The sequence below is a fragment of the Aquarana catesbeiana genome, linkage group LG05 (genome assembly GCF_042186555.1).
Source record: "Aquarana catesbeiana isolate 2022-GZ linkage group LG05, ASM4218655v1, whole genome shotgun sequence".
Taxonomy (NCBI): Eukaryota; Metazoa; Chordata; class Amphibia; order Anura; family Ranidae; genus Aquarana; species Aquarana catesbeiana.
The window spans coordinates 6,715,423-6,738,485 of NC_133328.1; the positions used below are offsets into that span (position 1 = coordinate 6,715,423).

Genomic DNA, 23,063 nt, shown 5'->3' on the forward strand with positions numbered 1-23,063 from the left:
TCATTTTGGCCTAGGCCAGAAACCATCCAAACCAATACCTGCCATGCCTCTTACTAAACACCTTGGACTGTCTACTTTCCAAAAAGGGGTCATTTGGGGATCATTGTACTGTCCTGGCATTTTAAAGCGGATCTAAAGGCTAAAGTTTTTTTACCTCCATTATATGCATTAAGGTAAAAAAAAAAACCTTCTCTGTGCAGCTATTATTTGTTAATGAGTTGGTGGGATGTGGTGTCGGGCAGCTCCTGATTGGACCCTTGGCAGTATTTATTTACATATTTCTAATTCAACATCCTTCCGGAGGATTGGTGACCAAGATTGAACGGCATATTCAAGGTGAGGATGAACCTGTGCTTTGTAAAGGGGTAGAATGATTGATTTGTCTCTGGAATGCATGAGAGTAGTCTGTATGAGAGTAGTCTGTATGAGAGTAGTCTGTATGAGAGTAGTCTGCATGAGAGTAGTCTGCATGAGAGTAGACTGCATGAGAGTAGACTGCATGAGAGTAGTCTGCATGAGAGTAGTCTGCATGAGAGTAGACTGCATGAGAGTAGACTGCATGAGAGTAGTCTGCATGAGAGTAGACTGCATGAGAGTAGTCTGCATGAGAGTAGACTGCATGAGAGTAGACTGCATGAGAGTAGTCTGCATGAGAGTAGTCTGCATGAGAGTAGACTGCATGAGAGTAGACTGCATGAGAGTAGACTGCATGAGAGTAGTCTGCATGAGAGTAGACTGCATGAGAGTAGACTGCATGAGAGTAGTCTGCATGAGAGTAGACTGCATGAGAGTAGTCTGCATGAGAGTAGACTGCATGAGAGTAGATTGCATGAGAGTAGTCTGCATGAGAGTAGTCTGCATGAGAGTAGACTGCATGAGAGTAGACTGCATGAGAGTAGTCTGCATGAGAGTAGTCTGTATGAGAGTAGTCTGCATGAGAGTAGTCTGCATGAGAGTAGTCTGTATGAGAGTAGTCTGCATGAGAGTAGTCTGCATGAGAGTAGTCTGCTGGCTTACTGCATGAGAGTAGTCTGCTGGCTTACTGCATGAGAGTAGTCTGCATGAGAGTAGTCTGCTGGCTTACTGCATGAGAGTAGTCTGCATGAGAGTAGTATGCTGGCGTACTGCATGAGAGTAGTCTGCATGAGAGTAGTCTGCTGGCTTACTGCATGAGAGTAGTCTGCTGGCTTACTGCATGAGAGTAGTCTGCATTAGAGTAGTCTGCTGGCTTACTGCATGAGAGTAGTCTGCATGAGAGTAGTCTGCATGAGAGTAGACTACATGAGAGTAGTATGCTGGCTTACTCCATGAGAGAAGTCTGCTGGCTTACTGCATGAGAGTAGTCTGCATGAGAGTGGTCTGCATGAGAGTGGTCTGCTGGCTTACTGCATGAGAGTAGACTGCATGAGAGTAGTCTGCTGGCTTTGTTAGCCGTGGCTTTGCATTGCATGCTATTGCTAAGTCTGAGATCTACAACCACCCCAAGATCCTTTTTTTATCAAGGTTTCCTCTTTGGAGGTTAAAAAGTACTAAAAGAGAACCTGGATGACTTTTGGTGAGACTCCATCTGTGCTGGAGGCTGCCAAGTTCCGACTTCCAGAAGCAATGGTGGAAACGATCAGGAGTACGTCAATGGTGGCCTTCAGCCGGGTCCCAGGTGACAGAAGCTCTAGAAGGTCCTCTTTACAATGGATCAGACTTAGTTGTGGTCTTTGGTGTAAGCAACAGATATTTTACTTATTTTTTAACAAATATTTTATTTATTTTTTTATACAATAAAAGGGTAATCCAGTGTTCTGTGTTATAATGCATGACATTTAAACATTCCGAGAGGCACATGGCATGAGTACATTACATCTTGATTTCAATAAGACATTGCAAATAATACTCAATGCATAAACATAACCTTGTAATGGGACCAGGGGAACAAAAGCACAATGGCTGCTGGTGTTTATCAGGCAATATCCCTATACAATAGTTTTTAAGTGGTCATCGACTGAGCCAAAACTTGAATAGGTAGGTAGCAGGATTAGTAAGTTGTCCGAAGTTTTACTGGACCTGTCAGTTTATGATCAATTTTTGTACTGCGGACCAGTTTCCGAGCTTATGATTTAGTTGACTTGATATCAGAGTGACTGGAAGGAACCTTGGCTAAGAAAGTATTGTAGAAGGAGCCACTCATATGCGGGTTGGAGCCATCAGAGGAAGAGGACCCAGATGTGCCAGGGTTATAAGCAACATTCGAGGAACCAGATGGGCCAGAATTATACATAACGTTGGAGGAACCAGCAGAGGACCCAGATGTGCCAGGGTTATAAGCAATGTTGGAGGAACCAGACGGGCCAGAATTATACATGACGTTGGAGGAACCAGCAGAGGACCCAGATGTGCCAGGGTTATAAGCAATGTTGGAGGAACCAGATAGGCCAGAATTATACATGACATTGGAGGAACCAGCAGAAGACCCAGATTTGACAGGGTTATAAGCAACATTGGAGGAACCAGCAGAAGACCCATATGTGCCAGGGTTATAAGCAACATTGGAAGAACCAGAAGAAGACCCAAATGTGCCAGGTCTATAACCAACATTAGAGGAGCCATAGAAACCAGGTCTGCCAGCGTTATATATGACATTGGAGGAACCAGGAGAGGATCCAAATGTGCCAGAATTATAACCACCCTTAGAGGAGCTTGGTGTGTCAGAGTTGTAAACATTAGAGGAACCAGAGGACCCCGATGTGCCAGAGTTATAATTTACATTGGAGGAACCAGCAGAGAATCCAGATGTGCCAGGGTTATAAACAACATTGGAGGACCCAGGTGTGCCAGAATTATGATTAATATTGGAGGAACCAGCAGAGGACCCAGATGTGCCAGAGTTATAAACAACATGGGAGGAACCAGCAGAGGATCCAGATGTGCCAGAGCTATAGACAACGTTGGGGGAACCTGCAGAGGATCCAGATGTGCCAGAGCTATAGACAATGTTGGGGGAACCAGCAGAGGACCCAGATGTGCCAGAGCTATAAACTACGTTGGGGGAACCAGCAGAGGACCCAGATATGCCAGAGCTGTGAACAATGTTAGAGGAACCAGAGTTGGAAACATTGCTGGTATTGGTGGTGGTATGACTGGTTTGGTTAGCAGAAGAATTTTTCATTAGGTTAGTGCCTGAATTGCCAAGAACAGTACCGCTGGCTGCCGAATTACTGGAGCTGGAGCTGGAGGAGTAATTGCTGGAATAGTTTCCAGAAGAACTGGTGGATGAGTAGATAGTTGAGTGAGTAGTGGAGTTGGCGACAGAGCTGCTGTGTGAACCGCTGGCTGAACCGCCGGCTGAACCGCTGGCTAAACCACCAGCCAAACCACTGGCTGAACCGCCCGCCGGACCACTGGCTGAACCTCCCGCCGGACCACTGGCTGAACCGCCCGCCGGACCACTGGCTGAACCTCCCGCCGGACCACTGGCTGAACCTCCCGCTGGACCACTGGCTGAACCTCCCGCCGGACCACTGGCTGAACCTCCCGCCGGACCGCTGGCTGAACCTCCCGCCGGACCACTGGCTGAACCTCCCGCCGGACCACTGGCTGAACCGCCGGCCATACCACTGGTCGAACTAGTGACAAAGCCATTGCTATTATTGCCAGCCAAAGCTGGCAATTCTTCCAGAGTGTTGCAGAAGTTGTTGACGCAGCAGAATGTAACATGTTTCATGCCTTGGGCGTGCGAGTTGCTCTCTAGGCAGCTCTGGATGCAGTCTCTTGTAAACACATCCTTTCCATCTACAAAACAAGCAGGAGAAAATGACATTTGAGCTGCCACAACGAACACAAAGTGCAGATCTCAAAAACCTTTACATAATGCAAATGAATAATGCATGAGAAAAAAAACATTTGCCGTAATTGCTTTAAAAAGTGTTAAATTGAGTTGGTCCTTAATTAGTTTCTGTCCTTCTTAAAGCCCTTCTAAAGCTCCATAACTATTTTATCCAACCTCATCTACATGGTGACCGCGCTTTATGTGATTGCACTGCCGAGCGAACCGTGCTGCCACCAGGAGCGTGCCTAAATTCATTTTTGCCACCCCGTTAGGTTGCCACCACCCTAACCTTAACGCCCTCATGCTACCCCCTTTTTTTGCCCCCTCTCCTTTGGTTGCTTTGATGCTGGCATGACAACCAATGAAGCTGTGGCCCAGCTGCCAGCGCCCTAGCAACTAAAGATGCTGTATGGCTTGTGCAGCATGGGTTGCTAGGACACAAGCAGCTGGGCTATACAACCCAACCATCAGCATCTTGGTAACCAGACTGGTAATGCTGCCCTGTGACATACAGGACAACGTTACTGAGCTACAGTGAGGATGTAGTGAACGTTATGGAGACTCCAGCGCAGTGCTGACCCCAACAAGTGCCACCTGAGGGGGTCATTTCATTTTGTCTTATTGGTGGCACACTCCTGACTTTCACTGTGCTACAGGAAGTGGACAATCCAGAGATCTGCTGGCAAGGATCAAAGTTCTCTGTGTCTTAGCAACCCCTGACATTGAGTAGCCTGGGCACCAGTGTTCCTGCAAGACTCTTTTGCTAGGATGAAGGCATCCTCTGTTGCACAACATCCTGGCCTAGCCACCAGTGTCCTAGCAACCAATGACTTAGATGTTAGGATGCAGGCAGCCCCTGCTGCACAGTGTCATTGTTTGTTATGGTAAAGACAACCGCCTACACCAGGGGTCGGCAACCCGTTGCACTCGGGCTGCATCCAGCCCACCGCCGCTAGAACTCCGGCTCATCAGTGCCCATGATTAATTCACGGGCACCCGGCCCGCGGACATGTTCGCCGCTGTCCTCTTTATCAGACAGCGGCAAGCGGCGGTATCACAGGGCTGGATGGGGGTGGGAACCGCTGGAGTTAACACTTTACATTACACAGCAGGTGATTGGTTGCCGGACGATCCTAGCAAACAATCACCAGTCTGGTAATGTGAAAAGTTTTTTTTTTTGTAATGTGAAAAGTTAACCAGCAGTTCCCGTCCCCATCCAGCCCTGTGATATCGATCTCTGCTCTGCTCGCTGTACACCTGTGTAAGGTAGGAGAATTCTATCTACCTACCTGTGTGTGTGTGTGGTGGAGGGGAACAGAGGACACTATCACCCCTGGGGACAGGGACCCCTTCTCTTCTGGGGACAGGGACCCCTTCTATCCTGGGGACAGGGACCCCTTCTATCCTGGGGACAGGGACACCATCACCCCTGGGGACAAAGACCCCTTCTCCCCTGGGGACAGGGACCCCTTCTCCACTGGGGACAGGGACACCATCACCCCTGGGGACGGGGGCATCATCACCCCTGGGAACAGGGACACCATCACCCCTGGGGACAGGGATCCCTCTTCTCCCCTGGGGACAGGGACCCCTTCTCCCCTAGGGTCAGGGACCCCTTCTCCCCTGGGGACAGGGACACCATCACCCCTGGGGACGGGGGTATCATCACCCCTGGGGTCAAGGACCCCTTCTCCCCTGGGGACAGGGACACCATCACCCCTGGGTACAGGGACACCATCACCCCTGGGGACAGGGACCCCTTCTCCCCTGGGGACAGGGACACCATCACCCCTGGGGACAGGGACCCCTTCTCCCCTGGGGACAGGGACACCATCACCCCTGGGGACGGGGGCATCATCACCCCTGGGAACAGGGACACCATCACCCCTGGGGACAGGGACCCCTTCTCCCCTGGGGACAGGGACCCCTTTTCCCCTGGGGACAGGGACACCATCACCCCTGGGGACACGGACCCCTTCTCCCCTGGGGACAGGGACACCATCACCCCTAGGGACAGGGACCCCTTCTTCCCTGGGGACAGGGACACCATGACCCCTGGGGACAGGACCCCTTCTCCCCTGGGGACAGGGACACCATCACCCCTGAGGACAGGGACACCATCACCCCTGGGGTCAAGGACCCCTTCTCCCCTGGGGACACGGACATCATCACCCCTGGGAACAGGGACCCCTTCTTCCCTGGATACAGAGACCGCTTCTCCCCTGGGGACAGGAACCCCATCTCCAGACCATGCTGGTTAGCAGGCCTGCGTCAGCCACCCCTTGGGTGCCAGGATGGGGGAGGGGCAGTAAAATCTGAGCCCCCAGCCGCATGCTCCCTCAGGGTGAACTGGCTTTGTATTAGTGAAGCACCTTAAAGTGAGGTAAACCTGTACTGTTATTATTACTATGTTAGGATTATTATTATCCTCATTTATTAGCAGGTGAATACGGCCCTCCATGCATTCACATACATGGAATCCGACCCTTAAGTGGAAAAAGGTTGCTGAACCCTGTGCCTGCACCATAACAACAAATGGCGCTGCCAGTGTCCTAGCAACCAATGACTTAGATGTTAGAATGCAGGCAGCCCCTGCCACACAGCACCTGTTGTTGCTAGGATGCAAGCAGCACCTGCTGCACAGTGGCCTTGGTTGCTATGGTGCAGGCAGCCACCTACACCATAAGAACCAATGGCTCTATGCCGTCTGCATCCTAGCAGAATCTGTTGATGGATGCCACACAGTGTCCTCTGTTGCTAGGAGGCCCCTGCCGCATGGCCTGTAAAATGCAAATGGCCGTCCTGCGTCCTAGCAACCAATGACACTGTCCTGGTACCTTAGTAACCAACCACAGTGGGAGGTAATGATGGAGACAAAAGTAAGTATGGACTGATCAATTTCTAATCCAGTAACTTCTACATCGTTGCCCTCCCTGGGGAGACCCCCTCCCACCACACTTCCTGTTGTGGTGACACCAGGCCAGGAAATGTGAAAGTGTGGATGTCACAGACAGACAGGACTGGAAGACACAGAGAGCAAAACAAACCTGACAGACCCATTCCATCAAATGCATTTGCTTTTGTTGCTGCCTCTGTCCCCATCCTAGAGAAATCCCATCACTTCCTGTCCTGGTGACAACCTCTTATTGGGACAATATAGCACACCTCCCAGCTTTAGACTTTCATAACGAGGGACAGCCTGGAGAAAGGATGATGTAGTGCGTGCGGCGTGCCCTGGCAAAGAGTAGGTGTGGCTACATAACCCAAACAGAGGCGGCTCTCTAATTAGGCAAAGTAGGCGGTCGCCTAAGGCCTCGCCCTCCCCGGGGCCTCGACGCCGCCTGCTTTGCCTAAAGAACCGCCTCTGGCTATCCTCATGCATGACAGTTTTATATAAAACCTTTCCATGGTCATGACATGCCTTATTTTACATGCTTCTCTATGCAATGCAGGCAGATCATGGCTGGTGGGAGGGGCCTGTACATAGCTTCCTGAAAACATCACAGCGCCCCCCTGCCTCAGTACTCCTCTCAAGAGCCCCTCAGTCCTGATGCAAGCACACCTGCTGTATAAACAAGTCCCATAGGGGTCCCTCCAGGCTGACCTCCATTGTGATTGGGTGTTTATATAAAATAAAGACTATCAGTTGCAGTACCAAAAAAACAAACAGAATCTTGCGAGCTACGATGTGAAAATCCAAATGATAATTAGAGATGATTAAAGGAGAGCTGCTAGCATTGATCACGTCCCATATGCTCGTGCCAAAAAGTTTTATACCAATATAATGCTGCGCTATCCAAATGTAATCATATGGTGACCGTACTAAATCATAATATTACTGGCTGCAGTTAAATAGTGGTGGTGAGATATTCTATTCCTATATAAAAAATGTGTGTGTGTATATATATATATATATATATATATATATATATATATATATATATATATAGTGTATGCTACAAAGGTTGTCATTGGGACGATCGCATAGGATTGCAATTTTTAATTGTTCAGGATCGCAACTTATAATCATATAAGATTGCATTATTATGTTCACTAGAATTTTTTATATAGGAATAGAATATCTCACCACCACTATTTAACTGCAGCCAGAAATATTATGATTTAGTACGGCCACTGTATGATTACATTTTATATAGCACAGCATTATATTGGTATAAAAAAGTTGCAGTACCGGCTCTGACCTGCAGTCCACAGCAGTGCAGTGACAAGGTCTTCTAGAGCCCAGGGCAAACATGCCACACTGCACCCCCCCCCAATAATATGTGTCAGCAAAATTGCCCCCACAAAATTACTGAGAACGAATCTGCATTCTTACCCCTACAAATAAAATTCCCCCTCCTCCCAGTACAAATCTGCCCCCCCTGCTAAACCCCCCCCTCAGCACAAATCTTTGCCCCCCAATCCCCCCAGCTCAAATCCTCTACCCCTAAAATTTCCCCTCTTAGTACACATCTTCTCCTTCCCACCTTAAAATACCTCCCTCCCAGCACAAATCTTCCCCCCATCCCCCCTCCCAATACAAATCCCCCTAGATCACCACTCTTAGCAACCCCCCTCCCAATTTCCCCTCCTAGAACAATACTCCCCAAATTCCCCCTTCCAAAACAACCCCCCCCAATCTCCTTGTGGTGCCCCCCACCTCACATTGTACCATAGTGCTCAGGGAAGCCGCCCCTCCCCCCCCCCACCACCCCTTGTGCTGGCCCTGGTCCGCAGACATACAGTCTTACAGTATGTGATCGCATACTGGTGCGCACTGATCGTACACTCACCAGACTCTCGTTGGTACCTGGTGCTATAACAGGCGTTTTGTCCCGGCAGACAGTTCTTTACCCCCCAGCAGTTCGACTTCTCGGTTTGATCTTGGCAGACATAACATTGAATGGAGCTTGCTGTGCAGAGATCGAAGGAAAGCACATCAGTCAGTTGAGGTCACATTAAAGTCGGTGACTTATAACGGTCTATTTATAAAAACATTTGCCGTGCCATCGTGTCAATCATTCGCACAGCCGTCACGAATCATCACCGTAATTTAGGTTTACATGCTGGGATTGTCAGCGCCATCCAGTGGCAATAATGCTGTATTTTTCCTAATTGAGGTATTTACAGGAAAATACCGCATTATGGCCACTAGATGGAGCTGGTTATCCCAGGAAATAAACCTATTGTACAAATTACAGTGTAGATCTGTGACGGCTGTGCGGATGACACAGTGAATGTTTTATAAATGGACCCCCTAGTTTACTATATGTATTTTGTATCATAATTAACTGCATTTATTTATTTATTTTAATAAAATACTTATTCCCGCCTTATTTTCATCTTTTGTTATGCCTTCGTGCTGCTGATCTCCTGCAGCCACTTTGCACCGGGTCATTATGGGTTTTTAATAAGATGTCCCCCCTCCGGGAGCCTACTTTATAAATATAATTCCAGCCCATTAGGATAAAACTGCCTCTGGATTGGGAAGCCTTGTTGAAGAAGAGACTCTCTCTTTTTTTTTAAATATCCAATGTACCAATCAATCAATTAACCAATTAATTGATCACTCATCAAAAAAAAAATTAAAAACCCTGTCACGTTTGGCGATCAATATCACTGCCCAATGCAAACTGCTCAGTTTCGGCATGGTGGTTCAGCCTATTGAGGGTTAAACAGAAGGGGGGGGGGCGTATTGCCTTCCCTTTTTAATCATGAATAAACCCATTTATGCTGCACTTAGCTGCCCCCCCCCCTGTGTTTCTTTTTTCGTAATTTCTGAGATTTGTTCCTGTTTGAGGTGGAACTTCCTATTGAAGTACAACGCCCTTCCTATGGGATTTTTAGGAATTCCTTATGAACTACCAATGCTACACAAGCGTATCTTCACATTTTTCGGGGGGGGGGGGGGGGGTAGTAGAGGCTAACTTATGTGGAGGATGGTGCATTAGCATTTGTTTACGCCACAATTTCAATTGTTGTTTGAGTAAGCATGGACCTTCCTGAGCCCCGTCTCTTCATAGTAACATAGTGCTAGTTAATTCAGTCCTAGTCTAGCTAGGACTGAATTAACTAGCACTAAACAGGAAGGGGAGGGAGGGGGAGGCAGAAGGAGATACCAAATCACATAAGTAAACAAGTTGTAGTGGCCCAATACCACCACTAGATGTCACCATACTACAGAACTCTAATAACCGGATGCAGTTCAATAGAACACTAAAAAATACATAACAGTAACAGGATGATTGGGATTATAGCGGTGCCCACAATTATAAGGAATAGATTTTATATAAAAATAGTAGGTTAATTCATAAAATAACAACAATTATTGGGTTCAGTAAAAAAATCAGAGTATGATACATATCACATTAATGGCCACTGGTGTCCAACTATATAAGGTGATCAATACTTGATGTTATATCCCAACATGTTTCCCCAACATTGGCTTCTTCAGGGGATTTCTAAGGACCACCAATTTTCTTAAAGCTCTAGTGAAGATAAGATCATATACATAATCCCAATCATCCTGCTGCTGGTATTTCCAATTAAATAGGTGTCGGATATTATAGTGTCACCTAATCTATCATTTGAGCTACTAAAAAATACATATTAATAGGACAGAGCAACTACAATCAGCTGAGCTAAGAAAGTCAAATGGTGTTACCAAAGTAGTTCAGAATGCTCGGCCAATACCAGGGAAATGTGTCCTAAAGTAAAAGTGCAAACCTGATCTACCTAGGAGTTGGTGGTGTCTAGCTGGAAGGAGGTTCCCCCTCCTGGTGGTGGGTTTATCCCCCCTCATATTGTGTCACGCTCCAGGTGGCCCCCATGTCTGGTGGACCTCAGATGTACGGACTAACCTTGGAGCCTTAGCTTGGAACCAAGGAATGTGCAGGGCCCAGCAGGAGAGTGTGCTCCGGGTGTAAAGAGGGGTGGGCGTAGAATTGGATCGGGAGGATGAAGTGTATGAGGTCACCATCCATGCACAGGTACGTATTTTATGTTGCCTTTGGTGCCACTTTAAGCCTTTCGTCTTTGACTGCTGGAGAATCTTGGCCGGCACTGTAGAGGGGTAATTAGTTTGATGGCTCCAGAAGCCCGATAACACGGTTAATATTCACTTTATCTTTCAAGCAGCTACTCTATGCAGCAGGTATAATTATAGGTACAATTATCTTCCTTCCTCTCCCCGTCACACACCAGATTGCTCTCTTATATAGAGACGTCTGCCATGGTGTGCCGGGCCGTGTGCCAGGACGAACCAGTCTATCTGCTACCTGACACCGCAAGCTCCACCAAGCTGGATCACTTCACCCAGGAAGACAAGGATCTCTCGGGGAGAAGATGACTTATGGGATTGGGAGAAGATGACTTATGGGATCGGGAGAAGATGACTTATGGGATCAAGAGAAGATGACTTATGGGATCAGAAGAAGATGACTTATGGAATCGGGAGAAGATGACATGGAATCGGGAGAAGATGACTTATGGAATCGGGAGAAGATGACTTATGGGATTGGGAGAAGATGACTTATGGGATCGGGAGAAGATGACTTATGGGATCGGGAGAAGATGACTTATGGGATCGGAAGAAGATGACTTATGGGATCGGGAGAAGATGACTTATGGGATCGAGAGAAGATGACTTATGGGATTGGGAAAAGATGACTTATGGGATTGGGAGAAGATGATTTATGGGATCGGGAGAAGATGACTTATGGAATCGGGAGAAGATGACATGGAATCGGGAGAAGATGACTTATGGAATCGGGAGAAGATGACTTATGGGATTGGGAGAAGATGACTTATGGGATCGGGAGAAGATGACTTATGGGATCGGAAGAAGATGACTTATGGGATCGGGAGAAGATGACTTATGGGATCGAGAGAAGATGACTTATGGGATTGGCAGAAGATGACTTATGGGATTGGGAGAAGATGATTTATGGGATCAGGAGAAGATGACTTATGGAATCGGGAGAAGATGACTTATGGGCTCTTCATCAGGTCATGGAGACCCATAGCAAAATTTTGATGGGTTCCCCAGTGACCTCCCTCCTGTCAATGCACTTAACATAAAGTATGTCTACATCAAAGACAGAAGAGAAAGTGTCAGCATAGTCACTAGATTACTAGGGACTGGAGCTGAGGACAGAAGTTCTCAGGGGAGGAGGTGCATCAGTGAAGGGAATTAGACTTCTGTTAAACTAAGTTGCAAACCGCAATGAATATGGAGGTGCGAAAAAACAACCAGGGCTAAACTTTTACCATTAATTTTCCAGCTGACCGCCCTGTCCTCAGGAGCTCCCCAGCCTTTCCCACCATCTCAGATCTCTCAGGACCTTGGTGTAAACTCTAAGTCCTCCTACTGCCACAGCAAGCAAGTGCTGGAAGAGGTGATGTATCAGTCAGTAAAAAGAGTTGTAGAAGCAATAATGTCCATCACCATATTTTATATGATGACTTCATAGTTACACACCATTTCACAAATACAAACTTCTTTAACCATTTATATACTGTTGTGCACTTTGATGAGCCCCCCTTTTCTGTAGTGCTGTTTACAAATGGAACTGCAGAAATCACCCTTAGGCAGGAAGTGTGTAAGAAGGTGGAAGCCGCTAGGTGGCACCTCTTCCTAGGATATACTGTACACAGTATATATATATATATATACACTATATTACCAAAAGTATTGGGACGCCTGCCTTTACACGCACATGAACTTTAATGGCATCCCAGTCTTAGTCCGGAGGGTTCAATATTATTTTGGCCCACCCTTTGCAGTTATAACAGCTTCACCTCTTCTGGGAAGGCTGTCCACAAGGTTTAGGAGTGTGTCCATGGGAATGTTTGACCTTCTTCCAGAAGCGTATTTGTGAGGTCAGGCACTAATGTTGGACAAGAAGGCCTGGCTTACAGTCTCCGCTCTAATTCATCCCAAAGGTGTTCTATCGGGTTGAGGACAGGACTCTGTGCAGGCCAGTCAAGTTCCTCCACCCCAAACTCGCTCATTCGTGTCTTTATGGACCTTTCTTTGTGCACTGGTCCAAATCATTTGGTGGAGGGGGGATTATGGTGGGGGGTTGTTTTTCCGGGGTTGGGCTTGGCCCCTTACTTCTAGTAAAGGGAACTCTTAAGGTGTCAGCATACCAAGATATTTTGGACAATTTCATGCTCCCAACTTTGTGGGAACAGTTTGGGGACGGCCCCTTCCTGTTCCAAAATGACTGCGCACCAGTGCACAAAGTAAGGTTCATAAAGACATGGATGGGCAAGTTTGGGGATGAGGAACTTGACTGGCCTGCACAGAGTCCTGACCTCAACCCGATAGAACATCTTTGGAATGAATTAGAGCGGAGACTCCGAGCCAGGCCTTCTCATCCAACATCAGTGCCTGACCTCACAAATGTGCTTCTGGAAGAATGGTCAAACATTCCCATAGACACACTCCTAAACCTTGTGGACAGCGTTCCCAGAAGAGTTGAAGCTGTTATAGCTGCAAAGGGTGGGCCAACTCAATATTGAATCCTACGGACTGAGACTGGGGATGCCATTAAAGTTCACGTGCGTGTAAATGCAGGTGTCCCAATACTTTTGACAATATAGTGTATATGTTGTATCAGGGGTTCTTTGAGTGGCGTGAGTTGGAGACTAGAGCAAGAGCAGACAATGAGTTCTGTAAGCCCCCTTGGGGGTTGTTGGGGTCTGTCCTAAAGCCATGAAGCTCTGCCAGTCGTTTTCCCTGACAGGGGAATGCCTGATAGGGTCCTGCTACCTTAAATGGGAACATAAGCACGGGGCAAAGATGCCGTGGAACCAATATACCGATCTTGTAAATGCCACTGTTATGTCGTTAAGTAAAGCATTAAAAAGCGGCAGGACTGGTGTCTTCCCTAATGTTTGCCTATTCTAAATTGAAACCTGGCTTGGCTGGGGTAAATGTGTTACAAGACTGTACGCTTATGTGCTCCATCCAGAAATGGGGGTTCACATTGACAAGAGGAACAGGATTGGAAGGCCTAACTTCAGTTCCCAAGTAGGTCGTAATATACCCATGTCTGGTTGGACCTGCTTTCAAGGGCAGTGAGGTATCATCAGATGGCTCTGGTTACAGACACAGTGTACAGAGCTGATCCGAACGGCTCTGTACCATCTGAGTGCTGGGATGACTGATCACAGATATTACAACTGTAATCACTGTGGTGTCTACATTGCAGAACCCGCCTCTTCTTCCAATAGAAGATGGAGGAAATAATGAAGGAATGAACCATTCAGTGGATCCCAAAGTTGTGTGATCATTTTTAACCCTTTCACCTACCTCTTCCCTATATCTCAGCCTCTGCTTTTCTTTGCAGTGACCTGTATGCTAACCACTCACATCCCTTATCCTTATCCATGCAAATCTGTACAATGACCCCGTCATCTCCATCCTCTCTCTGCATGTGACCTGTACATTAAACTTTACCTCCTCCTCCCTCTGTGTATGACCTGTGTGGTTCATGTATCCAGTGTACTTTTACCATGCCCCATGATTTACCCCCCCCCCCATTACCAGTGTGTTTCTTATAGGCTAAGTTCACGTTTTAAATTCCATTTTCCTTATGTACAATTTGACCATTAATGTACTTCTGTTGCAGAAAAGAAAATGCTTTCTCTATATTCTAGGGCAGACACTACCTCAGCCCCCAGTGTCTCGTATAGAAAACTCCCCCATGACTTCCTGATACCCGTCCTGGTCCCGTCCTGAAAACTGTTAGTGAACATAAGCAAGTATTTCAGCAACTGACCTCATTAACGCACGCCTTGCACCCGCCCTCCCCCTCCAGGAGATTGCACACAAGCCTCCTGCATCAGGACTGAGTGCCAATACTGCACATGGGTGCCCACCCTGTCTACATCAAGGGGTCTTCCTGCATCCTCATGCCAAGACAATACCTCACATGAGTGGCAGGGCTTAGGGTGGGTCCAGGAAGACACTGTTTTGCAGCAGAGCCACTCTATAGGAGGATATGCCAGCGGCATAGACTTTGAGGACTGTGCTGTAGACACAGGTGCTTTAATAGGACACACCCTGCACCTGCCCTCCCCTTCCAGGAGATTGCTCCCGCCCACCTCTGTAGTTTCATTCTTCTCCAATGCAGGCAATGTCAGTGAGCACCATTCTCCCTCTATACACACCTAGCAATTGTTTTGTACCTTCATCTTGCATTGATTGTTTTGGCAAAGTGTGCAGGAGCTGAGTGATCACATAACAGCCTAGTTCCTGGAAGTCTGTAAAGCTCACTATACACTATACAATCTGAATGTACAAGCTCCTTTAGATCTGCCATCTACTGTGTCGTGCAAGGCCCTGTCTGATTGGATAGATGGTATGTCCTCCTTATTATCTTCTTAACTGGTTAAAGTAGCATTAAACCCTCCAGGGTTCTTGCATGACTTCATTCTGCCCAACCAGAGAAACATTTCCCAGTACATCATTTAGAGTACTTGAGCTTTCAAAGACAATCTGTGCCCCTCAATGCCCCCCACCTCCTGATCACATAGTGCGGCTTCCCCCAATATTTTGGATTTGGGAGCACTCACTGCAGAGCCATGTGATCTTACCTCCCATTTTGTCTCTGCGCACACAGCCTCCTGCATCAGGACTAAGTGCCAAAACTACACATGGGTGCCCACCCTGTCTACATTAAGGGGCCTCCTGCATCCTCCTGCCAAGACAATACCTCACATGTGTGGCAGGGCTCAGGGACAATACCTCACATGTGTGGCAGGGCTCAGGGACAATACCTCACATGTGTGGCAGGGCTCAGGGACAATACCTCACATGTGTGGCAGGGCTCAGGGACAATACCTCACATGTGTGGCAGGGCTCATGGTGGGTCCAGGAACCCTGTATTGCAGCACAGCCACCCTATAGGAGGATATGCCAGCTGTATAGACTTTGAAGACTATGCTGTAGACACAGAAGCTTTAATAATAGTTTTGGATTTTTGTTCTCTATGTTTAAATTGCCTCAACATCCCCCCCCCCCCCACCTCCCCAATGGGGCCCAATGCCTCTGAATCCTCGGTGTTTGGGGCATATGAGGACACCTCATTTATAGCACATGTGATCGGTTTATTAGTGTTGGGAAGTAGCTGTGTTCAGAAATGTATACATATAATTATAGGAAGTTATTAAAAAAAAGGAACTCCCGCCAAACCCACTTTTATTAATGTTTGGATAGATTGGAGACGTATTAATACCTCTGTCAGTTTACAATTGGGAAGTTGTGATGAGTAGAGATGGGCTTGAGTTAGGTCCAGACTTGGGTTTAGGCCAAAGGACTTTCCCTGCTCATTGCCCGGCACTTACTGCTTACTTCCAGGTTCTCGATAAACATAATATATTTATATGATGTCATAATTGTTAGTACTCTTGCACACTATTACTCTATACCTGAGGTTTGGACAGTGCAGATGACAGCACATAGACTCCTGCACATAGACATTGGAGAGGAGCCACAGAGGAGGAGTGGACAGTACCCGGGACCCATGGAGGCGGATCGGTTGCGGATTTTTTTTTCTTTTTCGGTCTGTTGGGGGGCGAGATAGAAGATGAATGGACATCGTGGGACATTTTATTTTTTTTATTTTTTAATAAAGGACTTGTCCCAAGCCGTGTCTTGTTTTTAACATTTTGACACTTTTTTGTGAAATGGTAGGGATACATTTGTACCCCGTTACCATTTCACACAGGGGGGGGGCCGGGATCTGGGGGTCCCCTTGTTAAAGGGGGCTTCCAGATTCCGATAAGCCCCCCCGCCCGCAGACCCCCACAATCACCGGGCAAGGGTTGTGGGGATGAGGCCCCTGTCCTCATCAACATGGGGACAAGGTGCTTTGGGGGGGCTACCCCAAAGCACCCTCCCCATGTTGAGGGCATGTGGCCTGGTACGGTTCAGGAGGGGGGGGGGGCGCTTTCTCATCCCCCCTCTTTTCCTGCAGCCTGCCAGGTTGCGTGCTCGGATAAGGGTCTGGTATGTATTTTGGGAGGACCACTATGCCATTTTTTTAAATTTTGGCGCAGGGTTCCCCTTAAAATCCATACCAGACCTGAAGGGTCTGGTATGGATTTTGGGGGGGGGGGCCCTACACCATTTAAAAAAAAATTGGCGTAGGGTTCCCCTTAATTTCCATATCAGACCCGAAGGGCCTGATATAGATTTTAGGGGGACCCCCATGCAATTTTTTTTAAATTTTGGTTTGGGGTTCCCCTTAATATTCATACCAGACCCAAAGAGCCTGGTAATGGACTGGGGAGGGATCCCATGCCCTTTTTTTCAATGAGTTTTATCTATATTGCCGAGACCCGACAATTCATTACAGCCGCGATCAGTTTTAAATGACAATTTTTCCTTTAGAAATATCATTTTGCTGTTGTATTGTTCTAAACATGGGAAAACTGCAACACTTTACAAGCATAATATAGACACCCCCCAGGCACGATATTTAAAGGAATATTTCATTTTTATTGTTTCACTTTAAGCATTATTAAAATCACTGCTCCCGAAAAAGTGGCCATTTAAAAAAAAATGTTTTGCATTGATCCATGTCCCCTGGGGCAGGACCCGGGTCCCCAAACACTTTTTATGACAATAACTTGCATATAAGCCTTTAAAATGATCACTTTTGATTATTCATGTTCGTGTCCCATAGACTTTAATGGTGTTCGTGTGTTCTGCCAAATTTTTTGCCTGTTCGCATGTTCGGGGTGTTCGGCTCATCCCTACTCATAACTAATATCCTCCAGACCCTTTATTAGCTTTGTTGCCCTTCTTTGTAGTCGCTCCATTTCCAGTACATCCTTTCTGAGGACTGGTGCCCAGAACTGGATGGCATACTCCAGGTGAGGCCGGACCAGAGTCTTGTAGAGCAGGAGAATTATTGTTTTATCTCTCCATCCTAGATTCCCCCAGAGGTTCTCCCCCCCAGTGTATAGATTGCATTCATAATTTTTGCCACCCAAATTCATTATTTTACATTTTTCCACATTAAACCTCATTTGCCATGTAGTTGCCCACCCCATTAATTTGTTCAGATTTTTTTGAAAGATTTCCACATCCTGCGGAGAAGTTATTGCCCTGCTTAGCTTAGTATCATCCGCAGATACAGAGAATGAACTGTTTATCCCATCCTCCAGGTCGTTTATGTACAAACTAAACAGGATTGGTCCCAGCACAGAACCCTGGGGAACCCCACTACCCACCCCTGACCATTCTGAGTACTCCCCATTTATCACCACCCTCTGAACACGCCCTTGTAGCCAGTTTTCAATCCTTGTACTCACCCTATGGTCCATGCCGACAGACCTTAGCTTGTATAGTAAACGTTTATGGGGAATTGTATCAAATGCCTTTGCACAATATAGATACACCACGTCTACGGGCCTTCCTTTATCTAGATGGCAACTCACCTCCTCATAGAAGGTTAATAGATTGATTTGGCAAGAACGATTCTTCATGAATCCATGCTGATTACTGCTAATGATACCGTTCTCATTACTAAAATCTTGTATATAGGCCCTTATCATCCCCTCCAAGAGCTTGCATACTATTGATGTTAGGCTAACTGGTCTGCAAATTCCCAGGGATGTATTTTGGGCCCTTTTTAAATATTGGTGCTACATTGGCTTTTCTCCAATCAGCTGGTACCATTCCAGTCAGTAGACTGTCAGTAAAAATTAGGAACAACAGTCTGGCAATTACTTGACTGAGTTCTCTAAGTACCCTCGGATGCAAGCCATCTGGTCCCGGGGATTTATTAATGTTAAGTTTCTCAAGTCTAATTTTAATTCTGTCCTCTGTTAACCATGGAGGTGCTTCCTGTGTTGTGTCCTGAGGATAAACACTGCAGTTTTGGTTACTGAAGCTCCCGATTCACTCGTGAAGACTGAGGAGAAGAATAAATTCAATACCTTCGCCATCTCAGACGGTACTCAGGACAGCTTATAGCCAATGGAGAGAAGCCACAGAGGAGGAGCGGACAGTACCCAGGACAGCTCATAGCCACAGAGGAGGAGCGGCTCTAGAGTTCTGGAGCTTTTTTTTCATCTCGAATCGAGCAGATTGGTGCGTTTCTGAAGCATTTTTTTCTATATTCATGCACGGAAACGTTTGACTCAATCGGTTTTGAGCGTTGTAGGCTGCATTCACACATGGGCGTTTTGAATCACGGGCAGAATAACCATGATTCTGCCCCCACAATTTCAAAACGGCCATGTGTGAATAATAAATCGCACAAAACACATTTTAGTAGCCAATTCATTTGAATAGCACCTCAAAATGCGGTGCGGTTCTGGAAGGATTGTCAAGCGATAAATAGCAGCAAAGCACATCGCGTGAAGCATGTCGCCGGAAAGAAGCCCCTGAACTTTTTTCAGGTGACACGCTTCACACGATGCGGTTTGCCATGATTGCAGCGTGATTTATCTGAATTGTGTGATTTGTCATTCGCATCTGGGCGTTTTGAAATTGTGGGCAGAATCGTGGCTATTCTGCCCGCCATTTAAAATGCCCATGTGTGAGTGCGGCCTCAGTGCATTTTGTCATACATTTTTGAGCGTTTTCTGCTAAAATGCAATGATGAAATAAATGAATAAATTATAAAATAAATAAAAACACAAATTCTAAACCTTAACCCTAATATTAACTCCTAACCCTAATCCTAAACCATAACCCTAATATTAACCCCTAACCCTAATATTAACTCCTAACCCTAATCCTAAACCATAACCCTAAGATTAACCCCTAACCCTAATTCTAAACCTTAACCCTAATATTAACCCCTAACCCTAATTCCAAACCATAACACTAAAATTAACCCCTAATCCTAAACCCTAACCCTAATATTATCCCCTAACCCTAATCCTAAACCTTAACCCTAAACCCTAACCCTAATATTATCCCCTAACCCTAATTCTAAACCCTAACCCTAATATTAACCCCTAATCCTAAACCCTAACCCTAATATTAATCCCTAACCCTAATTCTAAACCCTAACCCTTATAACCCCTAACCCTAATTCTAAACCATAACCCTAATATTAATCCCTAACCCTAAACCTTAACCCTAATATTATCTCGTAACCCTAATTCTAAACCCTAACCCTAATATTAACCCTAATCCTAAACCCTAACCCTAATATTAACCCCTAACCCTAATCCTAAACCCTAACCCTAATATTAACCCCTAACCCTAATCCTAAACCTTAACCCTAATCCTAAATCCTAACCCTAATATTATCCACTAACCCTAATTCTAAACCATAACCCTAATATTAACCCCATAACCCTAAACCTTAACCCTAACATTATCCCCTAACCCTAATTCTAAACCCTAACTCTAATATTAACCCCTAACCCTAATCCTAGACCTTAACCCTAATATTAATCCCTAACCCTAATAACCCCTAACCCTAATTCTAAACCATAACCCTAATATTAACCCCTAACCCTAATTCTAAACCCTAACCCTAATATTAACCCCTAACCCTAATTCTAAACCCTAACATTAACCCCTAACCCTAATTCTAAACCCTAACCCTAATATCAACCCCTAATCCTAAACCCTAACCCTAATAGTAATCCCTAATCCTAATATTAGCCCCTAACCCTAACTCTAAACCCTAAACCCTAACCCTAATATTAACCCCTAACCCTAATTCTAAACCCTAACCCTAATATTAACCCCTAACCCTAAACCTTAACCCTAATATTAACCCCTAACCCTAATTCCAAACCATAACACTAAAATTAACCCCTAACCCTAATTCTAAACCATAACCCTAATATTATCCCCTAACCCTAATTCTAAACCCTAACCCTAATATTAACCCCTAACCCTAAACCTTAACCCTAATATTATCCCCTAAATCAGATTCTAAACCCTAACCCTAATATTAACCCTAATCCTAAACCCTAACCCTAATATTATCCCGTAACCCTAATTCTAAACCCTAACCCTAATATTAGCCCCTAATGCTAAACCCTAACCCTAATTCTAAACCCTAACGCTAATATTAACCCCTAACCCTAAACCTTAACCCTAATATTATCCCCTAAATCAGATTCTAAACCCTAACCCTAATATTAACCCTAATCCTAAACCCTAACCCTAATATTAGCCCCTAACCCTAATAGTAATCCCTAACCCTAAAATTAGCCCCTAATGCTAAACCCTAACCCTAATCCTAAACCTTAACCCTAATATTAACCCCTAACCCTAATTCTAAACCATAACACTAATATTAACCCTAATCCTAAACCTTAACCCTAACCCTAATATTAACCCCTAACCCTAATTCTAAACCCTAACCCTAATATTAATCCCTAACCCTAAACCTTAACCCTAATATTAACCCCTAATATTAACCCCTAACCCTAATTCTAAACCCTAACCCTAATATTAACCCCTAATCCTAATATTAACCCGTAACCCTAACTCTAAACCCTAACCCTAATATTAACCCCTAACCCTAATTCTAAACCATAACACTAATATTAACCCTAATCCTAAACCCTAACCCTATTATTAACCCCTAACCCTAATATTAACCCCTAATCCTAAACCCTAATATTAATCCCTAACCTAACAAAATAAATAACAAGTAACTAAATAATAATAAATTTATTAATTAATCTCTACCCTAACCTTTAAACCCTTTAAAAAAAAAGATAAATAATAAAAGAGGATGAAAAAGCTGAAAAAACATAGCAAAAAATGATGAAACAGATGATATTTTTCTCTATTGACTAATTAAAAATCGTTAAAATCGCTGTACACAAATGCTTAAAAGAAGCCTAAAAAAAAAGGTACAAAAACACGAAGCTCAGGTGTGAATGAAATCAGAGTTTTTGAAAAGAACACAACAAGAATTCGTATTTTGCATTGCTTAGAACCATCGCCTTACAGCAAAGTGAAATAATCCCCATCAGTTCTCTTCAGAAGACTTTGCCTGTGTTTGGCCCCTTGTAGTCTGTAGGGTGACAACACCTGAACACAACTGGGTGACAGGGACAGAGCGTTGTCACCCGATCACAGGAGGTCCCTCAACAAGGACGGGGTCACCAGGGATTGCTGTAATGAAAGCTGCTGATTTTTAAAATATGATTAAAAATGATTTGTGAAATGCCCTTAGCATGTTAGAGCCTCCATGATAATTGAACGATTGGGTTTCTATCTACCATACGGCAAAGAAAGAAAGTCCTGAGGACTCTTACCCAGATCCAGTGAGATGGCCAGAAGGGCCAGGCAGGGGCCGAACCTTCTCATCCTCGTCTTCTGAAGTGTGAGCGGAGAGGACTACAATCCTATAGACGGGCACCACCTCATTTATATAGAAGGATCCCGGTGAGCACGTTTTATGGGTTTCATAAAACGTTTCATAAATGAGTCCTCGTTAGAGGAGTGGCCCCTTTATTATTCTATTAATAGCCGTATTATCATCACACACAATAGGAACAATCAAGGTGTTCCTTCTTCTCTGAAAGATAAACTCTTCAGGGCGACTCTCGTTCTGACAGCCTCTCCCTTGCCCACGCGCCACAACGCCTGCCATCCGGAGGTGGCATGGCAACGTGATCCTGGGCACGTGTGTTGGTGGAAACCAGAAATCTGAGCCAATGACTTGTGAGATGGGTGAATCTGCCCGGGGTCAGTTCGTTGAGGGTCTGGGGAATATTCAGTGAACCCCCTGAACCCTGGTTAGTACATTCTGCCCATTTTTCTTGCTGATAGGCACTCCGCTGCAGCTAATCAAGAACAAATTATGCCCAACCAGCGGCCTTCCTGGCCAGAGCAGCTTTCTTTTGGTGGTATTTAATCACGACTGGGGGATTTTATTTTTTGCTAAAAAAAAGAAAAAAGACTGAAAATTTAGAAAAAAAAAAAAAAGAACCAGTTTCAAAGTCTGGGATAAAATTTTGCAAACAGGTAATTTTTCTCCTTCATTGATGTGCGCTGATGAGGCTGCACTGATGGACACTGATAAGGCGGCACTGATAAGCACTGACAGGTGGCACTAATGGTTGGCACTGATCGGTGGCACTGATGATGAGGCACTGATGGGCATTGATAGGCAGCACTGGTGGGCAAAGGTAGGTGGCACTGTGGGCACTGATGGTTGGCACTGATGGGCGGCACTAATGGGCACTGGTAGGTGACACTGATAGGCAGCACTGATCGGTGGCACTGATGATGAGGCAC

The 23,063-nt window shown here is 45.7% G+C and overlaps 1 protein-coding gene across 2 annotated transcripts; it reads right to left on the reverse strand.

Annotated features, from left to right (window-relative positions):
• Positions 1–1,731: 1,731 nt before the first annotated feature.
• LOC141144056 (uncharacterized) lies at positions 1,732–22,226 on the reverse strand. Of its 2 annotated transcripts, XM_073629411.1 has the most exons (3): positions 22,079–22,226; positions 8,614–8,733; positions 1,732–3,783 (listed from the first exon to the last, which is right to left on the reverse strand). In XM_073629411.1, the coding sequence occupies exons 1-3, from the start codon at positions 22,128–22,130 to the stop codon at positions 2,105–2,107; spliced, it is 1,851 nt and encodes a 616-aa protein (XP_073485512.1). In that variant the 5' UTR covers positions 22,131–22,226; the 3' UTR covers positions 1,732–2,104. The 2 variants fall into 2 exon arrangements, with proteins under 2 accessions (XP_073485512.1, XP_073485513.1); XM_073629412.1 differs by lacking the exon at positions 8,614–8,733 and having other exon boundaries at positions 22,079–22,223.
• Between the last annotated feature and the right edge of the window lie 837 nt (positions 22,227–23,063).